The sequence below is a fragment of the Frieseomelitta varia genome, unplaced genomic scaffold (genome assembly GCF_011392965.1).
Source record: "Frieseomelitta varia isolate USP_RPSP 00005682 unplaced genomic scaffold, Fvar_1.2 scaffold_246, whole genome shotgun sequence".
In the NCBI taxonomy this organism is placed as follows: domain Eukaryota; kingdom Metazoa; phylum Arthropoda; class Insecta; order Hymenoptera; family Apidae; genus Frieseomelitta; species Frieseomelitta varia.
Genome location: NW_025109975.1, coordinates 390,509 through 407,178, shown reverse-complemented (window position 1 = coordinate 407,178; position 16,670 = coordinate 390,509). Strand labels below are relative to the sequence as shown.

At 31.9% G+C, this 16,670-nt stretch overlaps 5 protein-coding genes across 11 annotated transcripts; 2 read left to right on the top strand and 3 right to left on the bottom strand.

Moving 5' to 3' along the window:
* Positions 1 to 429: 429 nt before the first annotated feature.
* On the bottom strand, positions 430 to 2,099 carry LOC122528163 (RNA exonuclease 4). Of its 3 annotated transcripts, XM_043653017.1 has the most exons (3): positions 1,632 to 1,839; positions 1,490 to 1,538; positions 430 to 1,370 (listed from the first exon to the last, which is right to left on the bottom strand). In XM_043653017.1, exon 3 carries the CDS (start codon positions 1,325 to 1,327, stop codon positions 560 to 562), a length of 768 nt encoding a protein of 255 aa, XP_043508952.1. In that variant the 5' UTR covers positions 1,328 to 1,370; positions 1,490 to 1,538; positions 1,632 to 1,839; the 3' UTR covers positions 430 to 559. The 3 variants fall into 3 exon arrangements, with proteins under 3 accessions (XP_043508952.1, XP_043508951.1, XP_043508953.1); XM_043653016.1 differs by lacking the exons at positions 1,490 to 1,538; positions 1,632 to 1,839 and adding an exon at positions 1,987 to 2,099; XM_043653018.1 differs by lacking the exons at positions 1,490 to 1,538; positions 1,632 to 1,839 and adding an exon at positions 1,426 to 1,445.
* Positions 2,100 to 2,116: 17 nt separating this feature from the next.
* Positions 2,117 to 4,337, top strand: LOC122528154 (neuroepithelial cell-transforming gene 1 protein-like). The gene is made up of 5 exons (XM_043652991.1): positions 2,117 to 2,256; positions 2,507 to 2,751; positions 2,837 to 3,200; positions 3,280 to 3,708; positions 3,788 to 4,337. The coding sequence occupies exons 1-5, from the start codon at positions 2,191 to 2,193 to the stop codon at positions 4,196 to 4,198; spliced, it is 1,515 nt and encodes a 504-aa protein (XP_043508926.1). The 5' UTR covers positions 2,117 to 2,190; the 3' UTR covers positions 4,199 to 4,337.
* Positions 4,338 to 4,708: 371 nt separating this feature from the next.
* LOC122528150 (N6-adenosine-methyltransferase subunit METTL3) lies at positions 4,709 to 6,956 on the bottom strand. The gene is made up of 5 exons (XM_043652983.1): positions 6,827 to 6,956; positions 6,565 to 6,726; positions 6,254 to 6,452; positions 5,678 to 6,184; positions 4,709 to 5,602 (listed from the first exon to the last, which is right to left on the bottom strand). The coding sequence occupies exons 2-5, from the start codon at positions 6,722 to 6,724 to the stop codon at positions 4,798 to 4,800; spliced, it is 1,671 nt and encodes a 556-aa protein (XP_043508918.1). The 5' UTR covers positions 6,725 to 6,726; positions 6,827 to 6,956; the 3' UTR covers positions 4,709 to 4,797.
* A 13-nt stretch (positions 6,957 to 6,969) lies between these two features.
* Positions 6,970 to 8,022, top strand: LOC122528165. The gene is made up of 3 exons (XM_043653020.1): positions 6,970 to 7,179; positions 7,271 to 7,352; positions 7,433 to 8,022. Exons 1-3 carry the CDS (start codon positions 7,111 to 7,113, stop codon positions 7,762 to 7,764), a joined length of 483 nt encoding a protein of 160 aa, XP_043508955.1. The 5' UTR covers positions 6,970 to 7,110; the 3' UTR covers positions 7,765 to 8,022.
* Positions 7,775 to 16,665, bottom strand: LOC122528144 (NPC intracellular cholesterol transporter 1-like). Of its 5 annotated transcripts, none has more exons than XM_043652946.1 (12): positions 15,762 to 16,665; positions 11,122 to 11,368; positions 10,878 to 10,948; positions 10,587 to 10,802; positions 9,953 to 10,530; positions 9,253 to 9,876; positions 9,067 to 9,194; positions 8,827 to 8,988; positions 8,495 to 8,765; positions 8,293 to 8,414; positions 8,051 to 8,216; positions 7,775 to 7,985 (listed from the first exon to the last, which is right to left on the bottom strand). In XM_043652946.1, the coding sequence occupies exons 1-12, from the start codon at positions 15,947 to 15,949 to the stop codon at positions 7,942 to 7,944; spliced, it is 2,817 nt and encodes a 938-aa protein (XP_043508881.1). In that variant the 5' UTR covers positions 15,950 to 16,665; the 3' UTR covers positions 7,775 to 7,941. The 5 variants fall into 5 exon arrangements, with proteins under 5 accessions (XP_043508881.1, XP_043508882.1, XP_043508883.1 ...); XM_043652947.1 differs by having other exon boundaries at positions 7,775 to 7,967; XM_043652948.1 differs by lacking the exons at positions 11,122 to 11,368; positions 15,762 to 16,665 and adding an exon at positions 12,415 to 12,757.
* Between the last annotated feature and the right edge of the window lie 5 nt (positions 16,666 to 16,670).

Below are 16,670 nucleotides of genomic sequence, written 5' to 3'. Positions count from 1 at the left end.
AAAAGTAGTGTTTTCTACTAATAAATGTTCATAGAAACATCATAAGAAACAATGATAACGGAAAATTATAATTTTTTTTCCTATTGTTCTTATTGCTGTTTCTATTGTTCATATTTAAAAATGATGTTTCTACATTTAATTTAATTATTTGCAATAATTGACATTAAAATGAATATATAGTCATGTAAAATCTATTAAAAGAGAAATATATTTTAAAATTTTTAACATAATTTTTTTATACATTCTGATAATATTTTATTTATCTATTGATATTCGAATGAAACATATATATATATATATAAATAGATTCAAAGCTTATGAACTCAAATTTGAAAATTGATTGACTAAATCATAATCGTAAGAAAAATTCAAATGTCAGATATATAATTATTTTATACAATTAATATATACATATATAAACAATTTCCGTGTGTTTCTTATAATTTTGTATTTGAAAGATAAATTTTTAAATAAATGTTTATGAGTGTTAATAAAGTGTATACTATGTACATATGGTTTGCAAAATTCTTCAATAAAGGAGATTCTTCACAATGATATATTATCGTTTAGAATAAAATTCAGATTCCCATTTATTTTTGTACAGCACATATAATTGCATTGCAGCTCTTGCATCTTCAATTGAATTATGTTCTCCTGTTTGTATTTCTTTACCCAATAATTCAAGTGCAAGTTTTTTTAAACTAGGAGTATTTCCTTTGGATATTTGCCTGAAAATTTTAAATCTAGAAGTATCTCGCAGATATTTTCTTGGATGAGAAAGATACAGTACATCAAGATCATGTTTCAATGCATGACCAACTAAAATGCGACCTCTTAAAATTTCTGCTACTTCTTTTTGAACAATTTCAAACTCTTCTCCATTTTGAAGATTATCAGGCCTAATACCACTAACTTTAGTTCTGTAATCTTGAACAGGTTCTCTAGGTTTCACATATTTATCATAAACACAAAAACCATGCCGGTTCACAATGGATATTCTAGCTAACATGCTTGCAATGCCATCCCTTATGCCAACCATTTCACAATCTATCGCTATCTGTTTTGTTAGCTTCTTTTTATTTTCATCATAAACTATTTCTTCGTTACGTGTTATATAATCCATATTCGATACAGATGAATGATGTTTCTTCTTTGATTTTTGATGCGGAGATATTTTCTTTTTAATATTCTCCTTGCTAGTAATCTCTGAATTCAGTGGTAATGAATTAAATGTTAAACTTTTAAATATTTCCCAATTGCGACCAGATGCACTACGTTCTGTGTATGGGATCATACACTGAGCAGTTTCTATATTCTTTTCATCCATAATTTGTTTTTTAGAATGGTATTCTTTTTGTGGTTCCTTTTTCCTAAAAGAAAATTAATACGAAAAAGATTATAATTACAAAGTGGATATAAATATACCAGAAATTTGTAGAGACATATTAAGTCTGCACTATCTGTACTAGTGTATATTATCTGCACTAACCTCTCAGTTCAACACGTGTTTAAAACAAGATAAAACAAATATAAATACTCTAAAAGAAATAAGTTTTATTGAATAATGAAATATTCTATGTCTACCTCAAATCTAATATAGAAATAAACAAATATTAAGTGAGATTATTTACAAAATGTTAGATAATATGTCAACTTAAATATGGCGGCACAAATTCAAAACAGTTATACGTTTGGAAATGGTTTCAGTCATTTTTTTCCTTTCTGAATGTGCATAATTAAACAAAAACTATTATAAATCTATAGATGAAACTTATTTTTGCATATTCGGTTTTTCCACTCAATAATAGTACAAATCAAAAAAGTATTTTAACACAAATTAAATTTAGAAAATATTCGTTTATTTTATATTGCACAAACATGGATTACACATACATATATGTTACATGTACTTTCAAATAAAAGATAGGGGAAATTAATAACTAAACAACATCTCTATTAATTAAAACAATGTGAAAATTTTCCTACCTTACAAATAATACCGTAAGAATAAAAAATACTATGAAAGAAATTATTATTTTTAAATAAATAGAAAACATTTTAAAGTTGTAGCGTTTGCCAAGTTTGCACTGATGGATCGTTTTACTTGAGAAGGCTCGAGTAGTTCAACGGTTATCTCATAATAACTGTGTGTATTTCAAATCGATGTGAATTTCGAAAAATTTTTAAAAAATGTACGATGATAGTAATAATACAAATAAAGATGCATTCCAAGAACCTCGAAAAAAATTTTGGCTGGTAAGTTTTTATATACTGTCAACAATATTTTAAACATATTGCGTGATTAACCTGTGTTAGTTTAATCGACGTTTAATGACATTATAACTTTTTTTTTATTTTCTTAATTTTGTGAATTACATGTTAAATTTTCTATATTTATTTTGGTTGTCGAATTACCGGTGATATTTAATACTTTTCTATTTGGTTACGTCTTCCACAAATTGTTTCCGTTTGTGATAATAAAAGTGATATTTTGATCACAAATTAGCGAACAAGAAAACGTCCAAAAAGTGATGCCATCAGTATCAGTTCAATGGACATATCTATCGACTCAGATATAAGCAAAAAGAAGAAGAGAAGAAGAATTACAGAAGTGGCCAGCAGCATTTTTTCCTCGTCTACTCTAGGTAGTAAACAAAGAAACAGTTTACATAGATCTTTCACAATTCAACCAAGTACACCAGATTTGTCATTTGTGAATAATGAGGCAGACACAGGAACATTAAAGAAAAAGTATAAAAAACAATTTTAAATTACAAAAATTATTAACTTTTTATATAATTCAAGGATATTTATTTAATCCAACATTTTTTTTAAGGCACAAGGATAATATTGAAAACTCTAATAATTTTACAATTAAGAGTTGGATACTTGATGTAGCAAACATAAATACCAAGGACAAGCCTAATTATGTTTTAAGTAGGAAGGAAATAAAAAGACAAGAAGCAATTTATGAGTTATATTGTGGAGAAAATGTATTCATTAGTGATTTATGTGTTCTTAAAGATTTTTACTATGAGCCACTGCTATCTAGTGGTATATTTAATTCTGATGAATTAGTTACAGTCTTTGGAGATATAACACAACTTATTGAAATACATAGCAGATTAAAAAATCAATTAATTGATCTAAGAGATAAATATGGATTTACAGAAACTGTTGGATCTACAATATTGAATTGGGTTAGTTATTATAATTAATGTATTAAATGTTTAATATAATTTATAAATTAATGTATTTATTTTATTGTAATTTTTATAGATTCCAATATTAACAAAACCATACTTGGAAAGGTGCCGAACGCAAATATGGGCAAAACATTTGTTGGATGAAAAGAGATCAACAAATAAACGTTTTCAATCTTTTTTAAAAAAACGTTTAGAATTTCCTCATTCAGTGGATTTATGGACTTATATAGACGTAGCAAGATCAAGAATTGTTAAATATCCTTTATTGATTAAGGAAATATTAAGGCATACTATAGTGACACATATAGATCAAACATTTTTGAAAGAAGCATATGATTTGATATCTAATTTACTTAAAAATATAGATAAAACCATGGGTGATGCAGAATGTCAATTGGCTCAGTCAAAAATTAATGTAAAATTAGATTATGACCCTACTAAATGCATTGAAAATGCAACAGAATTAATCACACAAGGACAGCTTAAAGATACAAGGGGAATGGTAAGATTATTTTGTAATTGATTTAATCATTTATTTAATATAAATTTATATACACATGCGAAGAAATAATGATTTTTAGAAATTTCAGTGCTTTCTCTTTAACACTGGTTTTGCAATAACTCGTGGTACAAGATCTGCAATTAAAAGGTACAATTTATTTTGTCCTGTTGTACCCAAAGAACAAATATCTATAAGTACAGATGAAAAATCTGATATATGCTATGGATTTAAAATTGGAGATCACATTTTAATAACAGAAGATGGACATGGAAAAAGACATTGGATTGATTCATTCAGTAAAGTTTATAAATGCAGTATTAATTCAATACAAAATGTAATTGACAATGAAAAGGAAAATGAAAAAATTTTAACACCAACAAAAACAAATCGATCTACTAGGTCTATGAATAAAATAAGTGAAAATAATTTTTCATTAACATTAAAAAAGAGTTTTTTAAAACAAAAGCGTAACAGTATTAGTCTTATTTAACATCAATAACTTTAAATTACTATTCACTACATTATTATTATATATAAATAGAAATGATTTAGATCTGTTAAAAAATGCTTAATTCAATTGTAGTAGAAATATTTTTGTATCGTAAACTAACATTTCATTAAGCTGATTACATTCCAGTTTTGAATATTATTTATATTGACATATGTACTTACCTATGTATTATTTACATATTTTAAAACAAATAGTATTAGTATAAAATATATAAACTACGTATATTCATATATTTAAATATAATAGAGGTGCTAACATGAAAATTATATATATATATATAGATGTAAATACACAGTAAGGCATGAACTAAATTTTTGTAACAAATATGTACAAACATTTTTGATATTAATTTTAAGTCAAAGAAAAGGAATCGGTTAATGTAATTGCAAACAATAATTTATACAATTATACACACGTATATATAATTAAAAAGTAAAAATATTTTTTTACGAATCTCTTAAAACAGAATAAAAAAATAAAAGTCAAGAATTTATATTCAAGTTTTATTAAACACAATTTTGTTCTTATAACATTTGTAATAAAATAATTATTCACTTATATTACATTGTCTAAAATGCTTATGGTTTACTAGGTTTCATTGAATTTCCATCTGGATAACGTTTTTTAAAGGCTTTAATAAGTTGGGGATCAATTAAGTGAACTCCATCTACTTGATTACCTAATGTGATCCAATTAGGTTGAACATTGTGTGGTCGACCAAATAATTCTATCTTTCTAGTTCCTGGGCTCATACGTTCAATAATTCCATAGATTTCGTCAGGTTTGTGACTGGTTGCACGAACTTCGGCCACGATAACATCACTATCCAAACCTCGATTAATTCTTGGATTTCCTTTCATGCCGACCAAACAATGTTCTTTACCATGATTTAGCCAATGACCTGTTCTGCCAGTTCTTATTATCCTTTGCAATTGATTAGTCTTTACCCATATGATTTCATCTACTCTTTCGTATCCCCACAGCTGTAAACACTCTCTCCCAAGTTCCATTGCTCTTCCTGTTACCCATAAAAATAGGAGACCTTCATCTTGAAGAGCAGGTATACCTAATTGTCTCATTTCGTCATCTGACATGGTACCATATGGTAATTCCATATGAATGTCCCATGGAGGATCAGCCATTATAACAGCAAATTTACCCAATACAGTCATATCAAGATAACGTAAATCACATTGTATCCATTGTGGTGGATAAAGAGTCAATTCACTACCTAATGAAGCACTAGGAGTTGGGCAAGCAGTACTACTACCATTTTTACTATCTATTGTTAAACCTTTATTCACTGTACTATTATTTGCATTATCTGTTTCATTTGATTCTTTTGGTTGAGTTGTTGGTCCATCCACTTCATAATGAACATATCTACATAATAAAATATTTTAATAAAATAAAAATTAGAATGATTTTATATTATAATTAAAAATTCAGAATACATACTTGCATGTATCCATATGAAAACAAGTATTAAGAAAACTACAGTCACCTAAGGATTCATCTGTGTGACTTTGAATAATTTTTTTGAAATGAAGTTTTTTACACTTTTCTGCAAACCCTGGTCCACCATTTAACTTGACACAATCTACCCTTGTGCCATGAGGACAGAACTCCATAACTTGCGCTCCTCCTTGAGACCGAAATCTTTCAGCTAGTGATTTCTCCTTAGATGTTTGCTTTGACAACAAATCTAAAATTTGTTCTCCAACCTTCTTATTTTCTTTTTCTCTAATAGTAGGCATTGATATAAGTGACATTATATCCTCTGTATTTTTCTTATCTAATTTCTGTTGCTTTTCCGCAGGTACATAGTCATTCAATTCAGATGCAGATGTTTCTGCACTCTCTGCATTTTCTGTATCATCTGATTGAGACTGATATGATGATTGTGACTCTGCCACTGATAACACTGTATATCCAAACACACCATTTTCTGTTACTTCTTTGATTCTGAAAAAGCCAACAATTACTTATTTGTATATGAAGATTTGATACGGGATAATGCAGAAACTTACTAACTTAACAATATCTTGAGCTGCAAGTTTTTCTAAAATTTTATGAATATCTGAAGAAGATATATCTGCACTGAGATTTTTACGAAGTTGATCTATTAATTCTGCAGATGTGATTGGTAAATTAGGTAGTGATTCGTGTAAAATACATAACACATCTCTTTCATATTCACTATGGTCAGATCGGTGCGAATGTCCCACTGAATCTGACAAAGAATTATATCATACTTCCAGTAGTTAGATACAACTTTAAAATCATATTTAAAATTTAGTTCAAAATATATGAAAAGAAATAAATAAAATTAATTAATTAATTACCACTGGAAAGAAGTGATTCATTTGTTAAGGTGGATGATACTGATGTTGTAGAAGTAAGAGTAAATAACTCATGTCTCTCGCGTTTCCTTTTCTGCAATTTTTCCCGTAGACTATTTCTTTTTATTTTAATTGCCTGTATTTCTTCGAAAGCGTCTGACATATCTTTATGACAAATTGTTTAAAGGAAATATTATATATAAGTAAATAAGTAACTATTTGCATGTTATTTTTTACACTTACATACTAAAATATGAATATTTACCTTATAATACTGATAAAAACAATGTAAAATGCTTAGAAATACATTTCTATTTAAAAATTTCAGTATATATAAACTACGAGCAACTTTATAATGTAAAACCTAATCTGATCTTAACAACCTAGCTTTACTTGAAAATTGGAAACACATGACTGATTTGCCAATGCAACGTGCGGAGTGTACAATCATTGGTACAATAAATAATTGTAATTAATTATTATTATTAATACTATTAGTAAGTGTTAGAATTTCTTATTTCTTATAAAATAAAGTATAATATAAATAAAATGTCAAACACAAAAGAATTTTTTCTTTCGGTTGTACAACGTATTTTCAGTAATTGGACTGCATTAAGAGTAAGTACTAATTTTCTCAAATTTGCAATAAAATATTTATATACAAATAATGTAATTATATCTTATTTGTTTGGCAATATTTTTTTATTAGATGGTAGTGGAACATAATATGGGTACAAAAAAAATGGTAATAGATTTTTGCTCGTACATGACAGAGGTTATGTACATGAACGGTTCGTCTCTTTCCTTTCTTTTTATTGTATTTTTATTTCAATTATTTTCTAATTGATTATTTGTATATTTTTATTTTTAGAAGGTCTGAATGTTAGCGAAATTGCCAATGAATTAGAAAAGTACATAGATGAGCAATTCAATACAGAACTTGAAGATAATAGTTCAGAGCAAGTTGCAGAGGAATTATTGAGATTTTATCGGTATTGTATTGAAAGTCATGAAAGCTTGGCAGTGACAGAGTTTGCAAAATTGTCGCCGCTACAAAAATGGCTGGATATGAATAAACCTGCAAAAGAAATCCAAACTGTTTGTGCTATGGAAACTGATAGTTCTGAAAGTGAGAAAGAAACATCTGACGATATGAAAGTTGTGGATGAATGGACAGAAGTGACACGTAAACGGAGAAGATAACTAAAATTTATTATTTTGAATGGTACATTTTTCTTTTTTTTTTTTATAAAAGTAAGAATTAACAAAGAATGTACAAACTTGTTTACAGTACATGTGCATTGTTTGTAATTGTAATTTATATTCTAAAATCTTGTAACCAAATACTTATCTAAGCAGTCTTTAAAACATTGTCAAATTTTATTTAGCAGTACCAATCCCTGCTTCTGAAACAGTAGAAATCACTAAAATATTAAAAAAAAAAAAAATATTTTGTAAATGGTCTCTAATTTTATTTATAAAATATTACCTTTCTCACTTTGAGATAGAGGAACATTACAATATCCATTGTGTTCTCTTACTACAGTTTCTTTTTTTTCTTTGCTTACTCTCTCCTTAGGACCCACTATGCTTAAGATTACTGGTAAGAATAACAGTCCATGAAACAGACCGAATATCACTACACACGTGAATAACTAAAATGATGAAATTTTTATAAAACTTATTAACAAAATTTTAGGGATGAAAGTAAGCAAAATTTTTAAATAATACCTTAAAGAAGGTATTGAATAAATAAGCTTCGCTAGAACCTAGCAAAACGAATGCTAAGAACGTACTTAAACCTCCATTAAATACAGCTGGACCAATAATAGAAAGTGTAGCTATCGCACGTTCTAAAAACCATTTAAACGTATCTGCTTAATGATCCCTTTTTTTAAACTTCATATGCTAAAAAACTTATATTTTTAGTTACCTGCTCTACTGCCCTTTGCGCGTACAAATTCTAATCCCATATGCGCGGCATAATCGACCGCCAGTCCCGCACATAATAGAATCATGATACTCGAAGACATTTCAATGGTTAAGTTCAGAAAGTACATAGTACCTAATAAATCAATAAGTGTAAAGAATACGCAACAAATGACCCAAAATGATGCTCGTAAGTTTCTAAGGAATATCAATATTACTATTCCGATGGTTACTATTTCTAGACCCAAATTCCTGGTCAATTCTTCTCCTATGACCTATGAAAAAGTAACAATTAAATTATATAACAACTATTGAACAAAAAATTAGAATCCTCACTTTGTTCGCCGTCCATGAAACGTAATCAGGCGAAAATATTGCTATGTAATCAGGTCCATGAGAGAAATTCGTTGCTTGAACCGATTCCCTGACGAGTTGCATTGCTTGTATTTGTTCTGATGTTGTATTGATCATAATGTGTTGTATAGGAATTTGTGACGTCTGAGTAAAATAAAAATGAATTCTATGCAACACGAATGACTATAATATAATATAATTATATTAAATATTTATTAATACCGTTATATTATATTCTCCAGCCGGTAATTTATCGAAGTTGATATCCTTAATATATGCTTGACCTTCTTTCGTTAAAAGTAAATATTCAGTTAAAATATTATAATATTCTTCTCTGCTTTCAATATCACCTAAAAAATTTTGCAATTAATTTAGTTTCAATCGCATTATTTTGAGATCAAGTCTCACCTTTGTTAGTAACATTAAGCCATTCCTCATAGGCAATAAACCATGGATCAAGGGTGCTATTGTTAATGAACTGATTATGTCTTAGAACTTCTACCAATTGAAAAAGAGATGTACGGTCTCCGTAGTAATCCACGCCGGTCATGTAAATCGCTGCTCGTTTTCCATATTTCGGAAAATACTGTTTCAATTTATTGTTGAACTGAATGGGGTAGGAGTCTTGATTTAAATACCAAAGTGGATCAAAATTTTGCTCCAATTGAAACACTGCCCATGTATTAACGCACAACAAGCCAGCAGTGATTAGCAGGATAATTACTTTCGTCGTAATTTTAGTGATTCCCAAACCAATATAATTTTCAAAAATAATTTGTTGAGTGTTCCTTTGACTGCAATCGTTGGGTTTCCAATTTAGTTTAGGCCGACAAAAGCAACCGTCTTTACGAGTCTCGAGCCTCTTTTCATCGTATACAAGACAGCTCACGAAGAATATAATTTCATATATGTATAAAAATAGGATTCCTAACGTAGCGAATGCGTAGAAAGATCTGAGAGTCGGCATCACAGTTGTAATACCAAAGGCAAATGCAATTATGTTTGTAAAGGATGTCACTGTGATCGACATACCTTAAAAAAATGAAAAATAAAAGATAAGAAGAAACTATGTATACTAAAAATAATATGACAAAACGTAGCACCGTACCAGCCTGTTGGACAGCTTTAGCAATACGCGTTGGTATATCTGTAGATTCGTCAGTTTCTGAAAGACTTTCCAAACTTTGCATGATCACGAACATATTATCGACGCCTATACCAAGTAACAGAAATGGAAGAATGGAATGTATAGGCCCGTAGGAGTAACCCAAATAATAACATACTCCGTAAGAGGACAAAATCGCTTGACCAACTACAAACACCCCCATTATCGACAAATAAATTCGTTGTTCCAACGCGTTGCATTTACCGATCATCACCATTACATAAATTGCTATCAAAGAGATTCCACAGCATAATACTGTTAGATTACTATTCAGTATTTGATGCAGAGAGTCTATGTAACTTCGTGAAGCTATTGCATATATCTCCATTCCTGGAGGAAACGTAATGTTCGAATGAAGAACACGGTTTATGAACTCTAATTCCCAGTTAGCTGAATTTAGATTCGATTTCTTCAACATCCAATTAAGAATAGTTGCGTTGGCACCTTTTACTCGACCTTTTTTGTCATAGAAAATCCCCGAAAGCAAAGGTGCAACATCTAATAAAATAGTACCGTTGATTCTGGAACAAATGAAGCGATATATGCTGAAGAATTTTTTACTTATTTAATAACTTACTTATGTCTGATTGCTTTGGTCACATCATCAAGCACCTCTCTTTTCGTCAAATTACGAACATCTTTCATTAAACTGGTTTCCCAAAGTTGTATAATAGATTGATATATACATCCATTTTTTAGCACCGTATTGTTCAATTCAATCAAGATGTCTGCAGTGACCTCAAGGTCCTCAAATATGTCCGTCTTATTGTCCATGTTGAACCACGTGAAGTATCTGTAATTCAATATGATCATTCAAGTTAAGAACAAGAAGTAAATCATTGAAGATTAATTTTAACTTTTATCTTACCCTGCACACACATCTTCCCATGTGTTATTATTCACCACGATAGATTTCACTGCGTGCTCTATCTTGTTAATCTGAAAGTGAAAAAACGCGGCTCAACGACTGACTTAATCCATTAGTGGTTCAGCTCACAGATTCCAAGTGTTAGGTAAATCTCGTGAGTCTTGGCAAATTTTGACAAGAACCATGCGTTAAAGTGGAAAAGAACCTTCGCAGATACTCGTATAATTCATGATCGCCTATGTACCGAGCGCAGCACTTCCGGCTCCAAAACGTTGGGGGCCGTGACGATGATACTTTCGTATCGGAAATCGTCCCGGAAGTGTGTTTTCACCCAGGCGGCGTCATTGCGTATCACGGAGTCATCAGGCACGAAGAGCTCGATGTCATCGAACTCTTCTCTCCAGAAGTACAGTCCAGGTGCGCAGATACAGTTTATGCAGAAGCACACTAACAACCACAGCCAAGGCCTCTTCCCAATACTTAAGCCGATCCTGCGAAGCATTTTTTTCAAGACAGAAAATTATGAAAAGTTAGTGCCATTCGAGACATTTACGACGAGACGATTTTTAAAGTGCTGCGCTAAGTAATAAAGAGATTTTTTGACAAAGAATCCATAGTTTGCATAGTAAGATGAAATTTAATCTCTTGCATTCCATGGCGCTGCTATTGACGACATATTGTACTTTGTATGTGACAATAACTTGAAAATAACTTTGATTTTGATATACTTGTGTATATAGAAACAATTTAATGGACATTAGAAACAAAACGAAAACCACGAGTTGTTGAGAGAGTAATTCGAAATTTATTCTTCATGAAAAAGATTAAATGTAAGACAACGAATATGTAATAAAACTTAAAATATTTCGATTTTAATACCATAAACGCAATGAAATATATTTGAACTCGTTTAGACATAAAATGGCAATCAAATAAATCACCATAAATGATTTTTCCTATAAAAAAAATTAATCTCATCTTCTATAATTACAATCATTTCTCTCGTAATCCCCAAAGCAAAACAAATTGTAAAATTTGATATATTTTGTATAAAATTAAATATATTTTTACCGAATTCAATTGTAATAACTCAATAATCTCAAGATTCAAAACGATGACTTATACTTGCATCGTGTCGTGCAGAGATGAGAAGTTCCCTGAAAAGAATATGGGTCTGGTTCCAATCCATTCTTAAATTTAAGAATACCTATTGATTGAGAGTGTCATGCAGAATAAACAAAATCTAATGAGTCGGTCATTGAGAGAAGGAATTGCTTCCTTTGCTCTTGCATGGGACTTTTCATTTTTGTATACATAGATACAGCTATATATAACTGAAAATATACAATTTGCAACTCGTTAGTAGATGGTACAAAAGGTGAAATTTCTGTAGCAGATGATTTTATGTATAATGTAAGGTTATAAAAGATATAGAAGGTGGAGTGTATTCCGTCTCAGAGTCACTACCAGATTCATAAACAGAGTTGATGCCGGCGACCCCTAACCCTCAGACGCTCGGCTCATTAGGAACTCTTACCTTGGGCCAAGAAACGGCACTCATCCTAGAGATTTTCGCAAGCTGCATGCTTAACTTAAAGATCGCACTTGATCCGTAGCTAAGCGGCATCCACTATAAGATTTGTAATATTCGTATCTTTGAACCTGGTATACTAAAGAAAAATTATGTGTTAATCGCTAGAGGCATTAAAAAACTAGCGTCGCATAGCAGTGAAATAGTGGAACTAATTTATATTGTTGTACACTATCACTCTCCTTGTCTACAGCGCATACATGTCTGTTCTTGTTCCACGCCCTCCTTGTCTACCGCGAGAATATGTTTGTCCTTGTCGCACGCTGTTGCTCTCTTTGTCTACCGCTCAGATATGTCTGTCCTTGTCGCACGCTAGTGCTCTCCTTGTCTAGCGTCATTAGACAAGGAGAGCACTAGCGTGCGACAAAGACATCCTTCGATCTATTGGAAAAAAAATTCAACTTTTTATACATACGATTTTCTAGGACAAAACACACATAGAAAGAAAGCGGGGAGCTTAATTTTAAGGAGGCATATGAAAAAGTTCGGAAATTATTCCTCTTAATTAGGTTTTTCTCATAATTAAAGCGAACTGTCACAAAATGGACATGGTGGCGCCATCTAGCGGTGATTCAGTGGTACTAATTATTTATAAAAATACTTATTTTTGCATTTTACGGGTCAAATGAGGTATGAAAAGAAAGCTAAGGATATAATTAGGGTAATACAATCACAAAAATTCGCAAATTATTTCGCTAAATTAGGTTTTTTCGCAAATGAAAATTTCTCTGTTTTACGGGATAAGAAATACTAGCGCCGCGTTGTGGTAGACCAGTGGAACTAAACGCTCTATAAGGAGAATAATTAATTTTAATTTTTCTCGCTACTAATTTGCACTCCACGAGCACATATTTCAAAGATAATGCTATCAGTTACTTTTACAAATAAATCTGAATCTAACATTCACTATAATTTGCGCGAAATTATTGGCACCACTACTAACGTAAACGAAATTGAAACGTTCTTTATATACGTAAACTATACTTAAACAAAACATAAAACGCAAGCTCAGGGTCTCAAAAATCGAAGACGCAACCATAACAGATCACAAATGATTCCTCTTAATTAATTTCTTCTCGTAATTTGTGGAAAAACTGTCACCTGTCAAAGTTTAGTGTAGCGACCTCTACTTCGAAGAATTTAGATCAACGACATCTATGTTCATTAAATCGTTCCGTCGAGATGTGTATTTAATATAAACAATAGAATATTTAAAAATAGCTATTAATTTTATTATCACCATGAAAATGTTTATTGACACATATATATTGTGGCTATAGTAGAAATTCTTCATTCGTTATTTAACTTTCATTCGTAGAAATTATTCGTCATTTAACTTCCATTATGTAATCTTCATTAAATTATTAGTAATTATATACTTTGTGATATTGATAATATTTTTATATAAATAACTAAAATTAATTACGGAATTATTATTTATTTGTAGTATTGTGATATAAATATAAATTATCATAATAACATTCGACACAACGGTGGCGTCACCTATTGATAACTCGGTGGTACTAAAAGCAGAATTTTTTACTTTTAGTAGCACCGAGTTATCAATAGATGGCGCCACCGTGTTTCTCCTGTAAAACAAGTTTTTATTTGCGGAAAAACCTAATTTAGCGGAATAATTTGCGAATTTTTGTGATTGTATTACCCTAATTAGACACTTAGCTTTCTTTTCATACCTCATTTGACCCGTAAAATGCAGAAATAAGTATTTTTATAAATTATTAGTACCACTGAGTCACCGCTAGATGGCGCCACCATGTCCATTTTGTGACAGTTCGCACTAATTATGAGAAAAACCTAATTAAAAGGAATAATTTCCGAACTTTTTCATATGCCTCCTTAAAATTAGGCTCCCCGCTTTCTTTCTATGTGTGTTTTGTCCTAGAAAACCGTATGTGTAAAAAGTTGAATTTTTTTCCAATAGATCGAAGGATGTCCTTGTCGCACACTATTGTTTTCCTTGTCTAGCGTTTCCTTGTCTCAGACAAGGAGAGCATTAGCGTGCGACAAGGATAGACGTATACGTGCAGTAGACAAGGAGAGCATTAGCCTGTAACAAGGACAGAGATACATGCACAATAGACAAGAACAATAGTGAGCGACAAGGACGGACTAATACGCACGGTGAACGAGGAGGGCGATAGCGTGGGACAAGGACAGACATATCTGTGCGGTAGACAAAGAGAGCAACAGTGTGCGACAAGGAAAGACATATTCGCGCTGTAGACAAAGAGAGTAACAGCGTGCGATAAGAACATTATATATTAGTTCTGGCACCTATCCTAGGGATAATGCACACGGTGCATGCTTAAAAGGAATTTCTATAGGAAGAATTTTTTTTTAAATTATTAACTTTAGGTTTTGTTTCCTTTGTTGAAATCTTACTTGATATAATTGGATAATGAGAAAAATGATTCCTAAGTGGTATATTAAGAAAGGTAGAAGGTGGCGCCAGAGGAATCATGGGCCAATATAGGCCACTTCGTGGAACGAAAGCAACGTTCTTGATTCAGTTAATTAAGAGGGTCGTGATGATCTCATCCTAAGTGGATTAAATTGTATAAGGTTCAAGCCCCGAAACTCGACCATCGCTAATGTAGTTAAACGAGATTTATTATGTTTTCATAGTTCGATCAATTGCTTATTGAAAAGATGCTCTATAGTGTGTGGAAATTGATTGATCCTTAATTGCAACTCGAGCAACAGTCGTGAACCTCATTTCAATCGAATTTACACGACATTCTTTTGCAACGTTAAGTATATACCAATGAATGAAAATTCCCAATGGTCCAGGAATCGAATGAAAACACGGCCTTGTCATATTTTTTACTTTGACAATTAACTTTGCCTCCGTATGAGGTTGCCATTAACGGAGTTTCAATGTCAATTCATTTCGAGACAACCAGTTATTTTAATGAGACTAATCACGGTACAGTGACAATGCAAATTCAGCTGACGCGAGCCAGGAGTACCATGAAAATAGAGATAATGTACTTCCGACAGAAGAACGCGATCATGTTCAATTTGCCGACATCCGATCTATTTTTTCCTCTCTGCGGACAATTAACAAAGTCAATTCTCGCTGTAAATGAGAGAAAAAGTTTTTCAAAAAAGTCCAATGAATGAAATGCGTTACAGAAGTGAATCAAATAATGTAGAAGTTGAAGCAAGAAATCAGAAGAAGCGCAAAAGTATCACGTGTGAGCCTTACTCCACCGCGAATCGAAAAATCATCCCCCAAGAATAATTACTTCGCGAAGTAAATGCCCACTCACCAGTAAAACACACGATCTGAATTTAAATGAAGATCCAACAGAAGATCTTTGAGACGTTTCCACGTGATCCTGGTATTCTCTCCTCGATGCTGTTCCATCCTCGTGGCTGTGACGCTTTGGTCGTTCGATGGCCGAATGTCCACTGCGGGAGAACGTTTGTAAGCACGGCCGAGTGCGGCAGCATGCATGTGACCAACGCTGAAAGTAATCTGCCACAATTATATAACGTTCGGTCCGGAGCTTCGCTTGCACGATCGCCATCGGGTGGATGAGGAGAAGCGTGGACGTCGGTCACCCCTCCTATTGTCTTCGTGACTGCTCATTTACAGCTCTTCGACACTTGTTCCACTCAAGGATCACTACGTGGACGATCCTTCAGAAAGATCTTCACTACAGGTGGTGATCTTTCGTATGCTCGCAGGTGTTGTATTTTTAGCAGAATATCTCCGTTGGCTGAAAGTGCTCGATCGAGAGCTTCTTTCCCATTCATCTTGGAATTATGCATGGAGAAGCGGCGTGATTTATACGTGATTAGCATAATTGTGCGACCACGCGACGAGAAGATCTGCAGCAATCTATCTTCATAATCAAACCGAGTATTATTTCTTCCGTCATTTTTTGATCCTTCGCTACTTAAAAAAATCACGGCTCGCATCCAATGTGCTAATGAAATAGCACGAGCACGACACTATGATCTGCAAACAGAGTAATTTTTGTCGAATCGGATAAGTTACGAGATGCTTAATTCTCGCGATTCGTGTCGTTTGAGAGACTTGTATGTACGATGTCGTCGTTATTCGAAAGCTAGCGCAAACAAAACGTTTAAACTACCGTACGATTTACTCCTGTCTCAACAGAAATCGTTCGATGATCACTTTGCATCGCGTTTACATCCGATTCACGTCGACA

Bases quoted from the DNA above. Each gene is read 5' to 3' on its own strand.
- LOC122528165 (XM_043653020.1), top strand. From the start codon at position 7,111: ATGTCAAACACAAAAGAATTTTTTCTTTCGGTTGTACAACGTATTTTC. The intron at 7,180-7,270 runs GTAAGTACTAAT...TTTTTTTATTAG, and splicing joins GTAATTGGACTGCATTAAGA to ATGGTAGTGGAACATAATAT. The intron at 7,353-7,432 runs GTTCGTCTCTTT...TTTTATTTTTAG, and splicing joins AGAGGTTATGTACATGAACG to AAGGTCTGAATGTTAGCGAA.
- LOC122528150 (XM_043652983.1), bottom strand. From the start codon at position 6,724: ATGTCAGACGCTTTCGAAGAAATACAGGCAATTAAAATAAAAAGAAAT. The intron at 6,453-6,564 runs GTAATTAATTAA...ATTCTTTGTCAG, and splicing joins TGAATCACTTCTTTCCAGTG to ATTCAGTGGGACATTCGCAC. The intron at 6,185-6,253 runs GTTAGTAAGTTT...TGGCTTTTTCAG, and splicing joins GCAGCTCAAGATATTGTTAA to AATCAAAGAAGTAACAGAAA.
- LOC122528163 (XM_043653016.1), bottom strand. From the start codon at position 2,057: ATGTTTTCTATTTATTTAAAAATAATAATTTCTTTCATAGTATTTTTT. The intron at 1,371-1,986 runs GTAGGAAAATTT...ATTTTCTTTTAG, and splicing joins CTTACGGTATTATTTGTAAG to GAAAAAGGAACCACAAAAAG.
- LOC122528144 (XM_043652946.1), bottom strand. From the start codon at position 15,949: ATGCATGCTGCCGCACTCGGCCGTGCTTACAAACGTTCTCCCGCAGTG. The intron at 8,217-8,292 runs GTATTATTTAAA...TCATCATTTTAG, and splicing joins TATTCAATACCTTCTTTAAG to TTATTCACGTGTGTAGTGAT. The intron at 7,986-8,050 runs GTAATATTTTAT...TTAATATTTTAG, and splicing joins TCTATCTCAAAGTGAGAAAG to TGATTTCTACTGTTTCAGAA.
- LOC122528154 (XM_043652991.1), top strand. From the start codon at position 2,191: ATGTACGATGATAGTAATAATACAAATAAAGATGCATTCCAAGAACCT. The intron at 2,752-2,836 runs GTATAAAAAACA...ATTTTTTTTAAG, and splicing joins ACAGGAACATTAAAGAAAAA to GCACAAGGATAATATTGAAA. The intron at 3,709-3,787 runs GTAAGATTATTT...AATGATTTTTAG, and splicing joins TTAAAGATACAAGGGGAATG to AAATTTCAGTGCTTTCTCTT.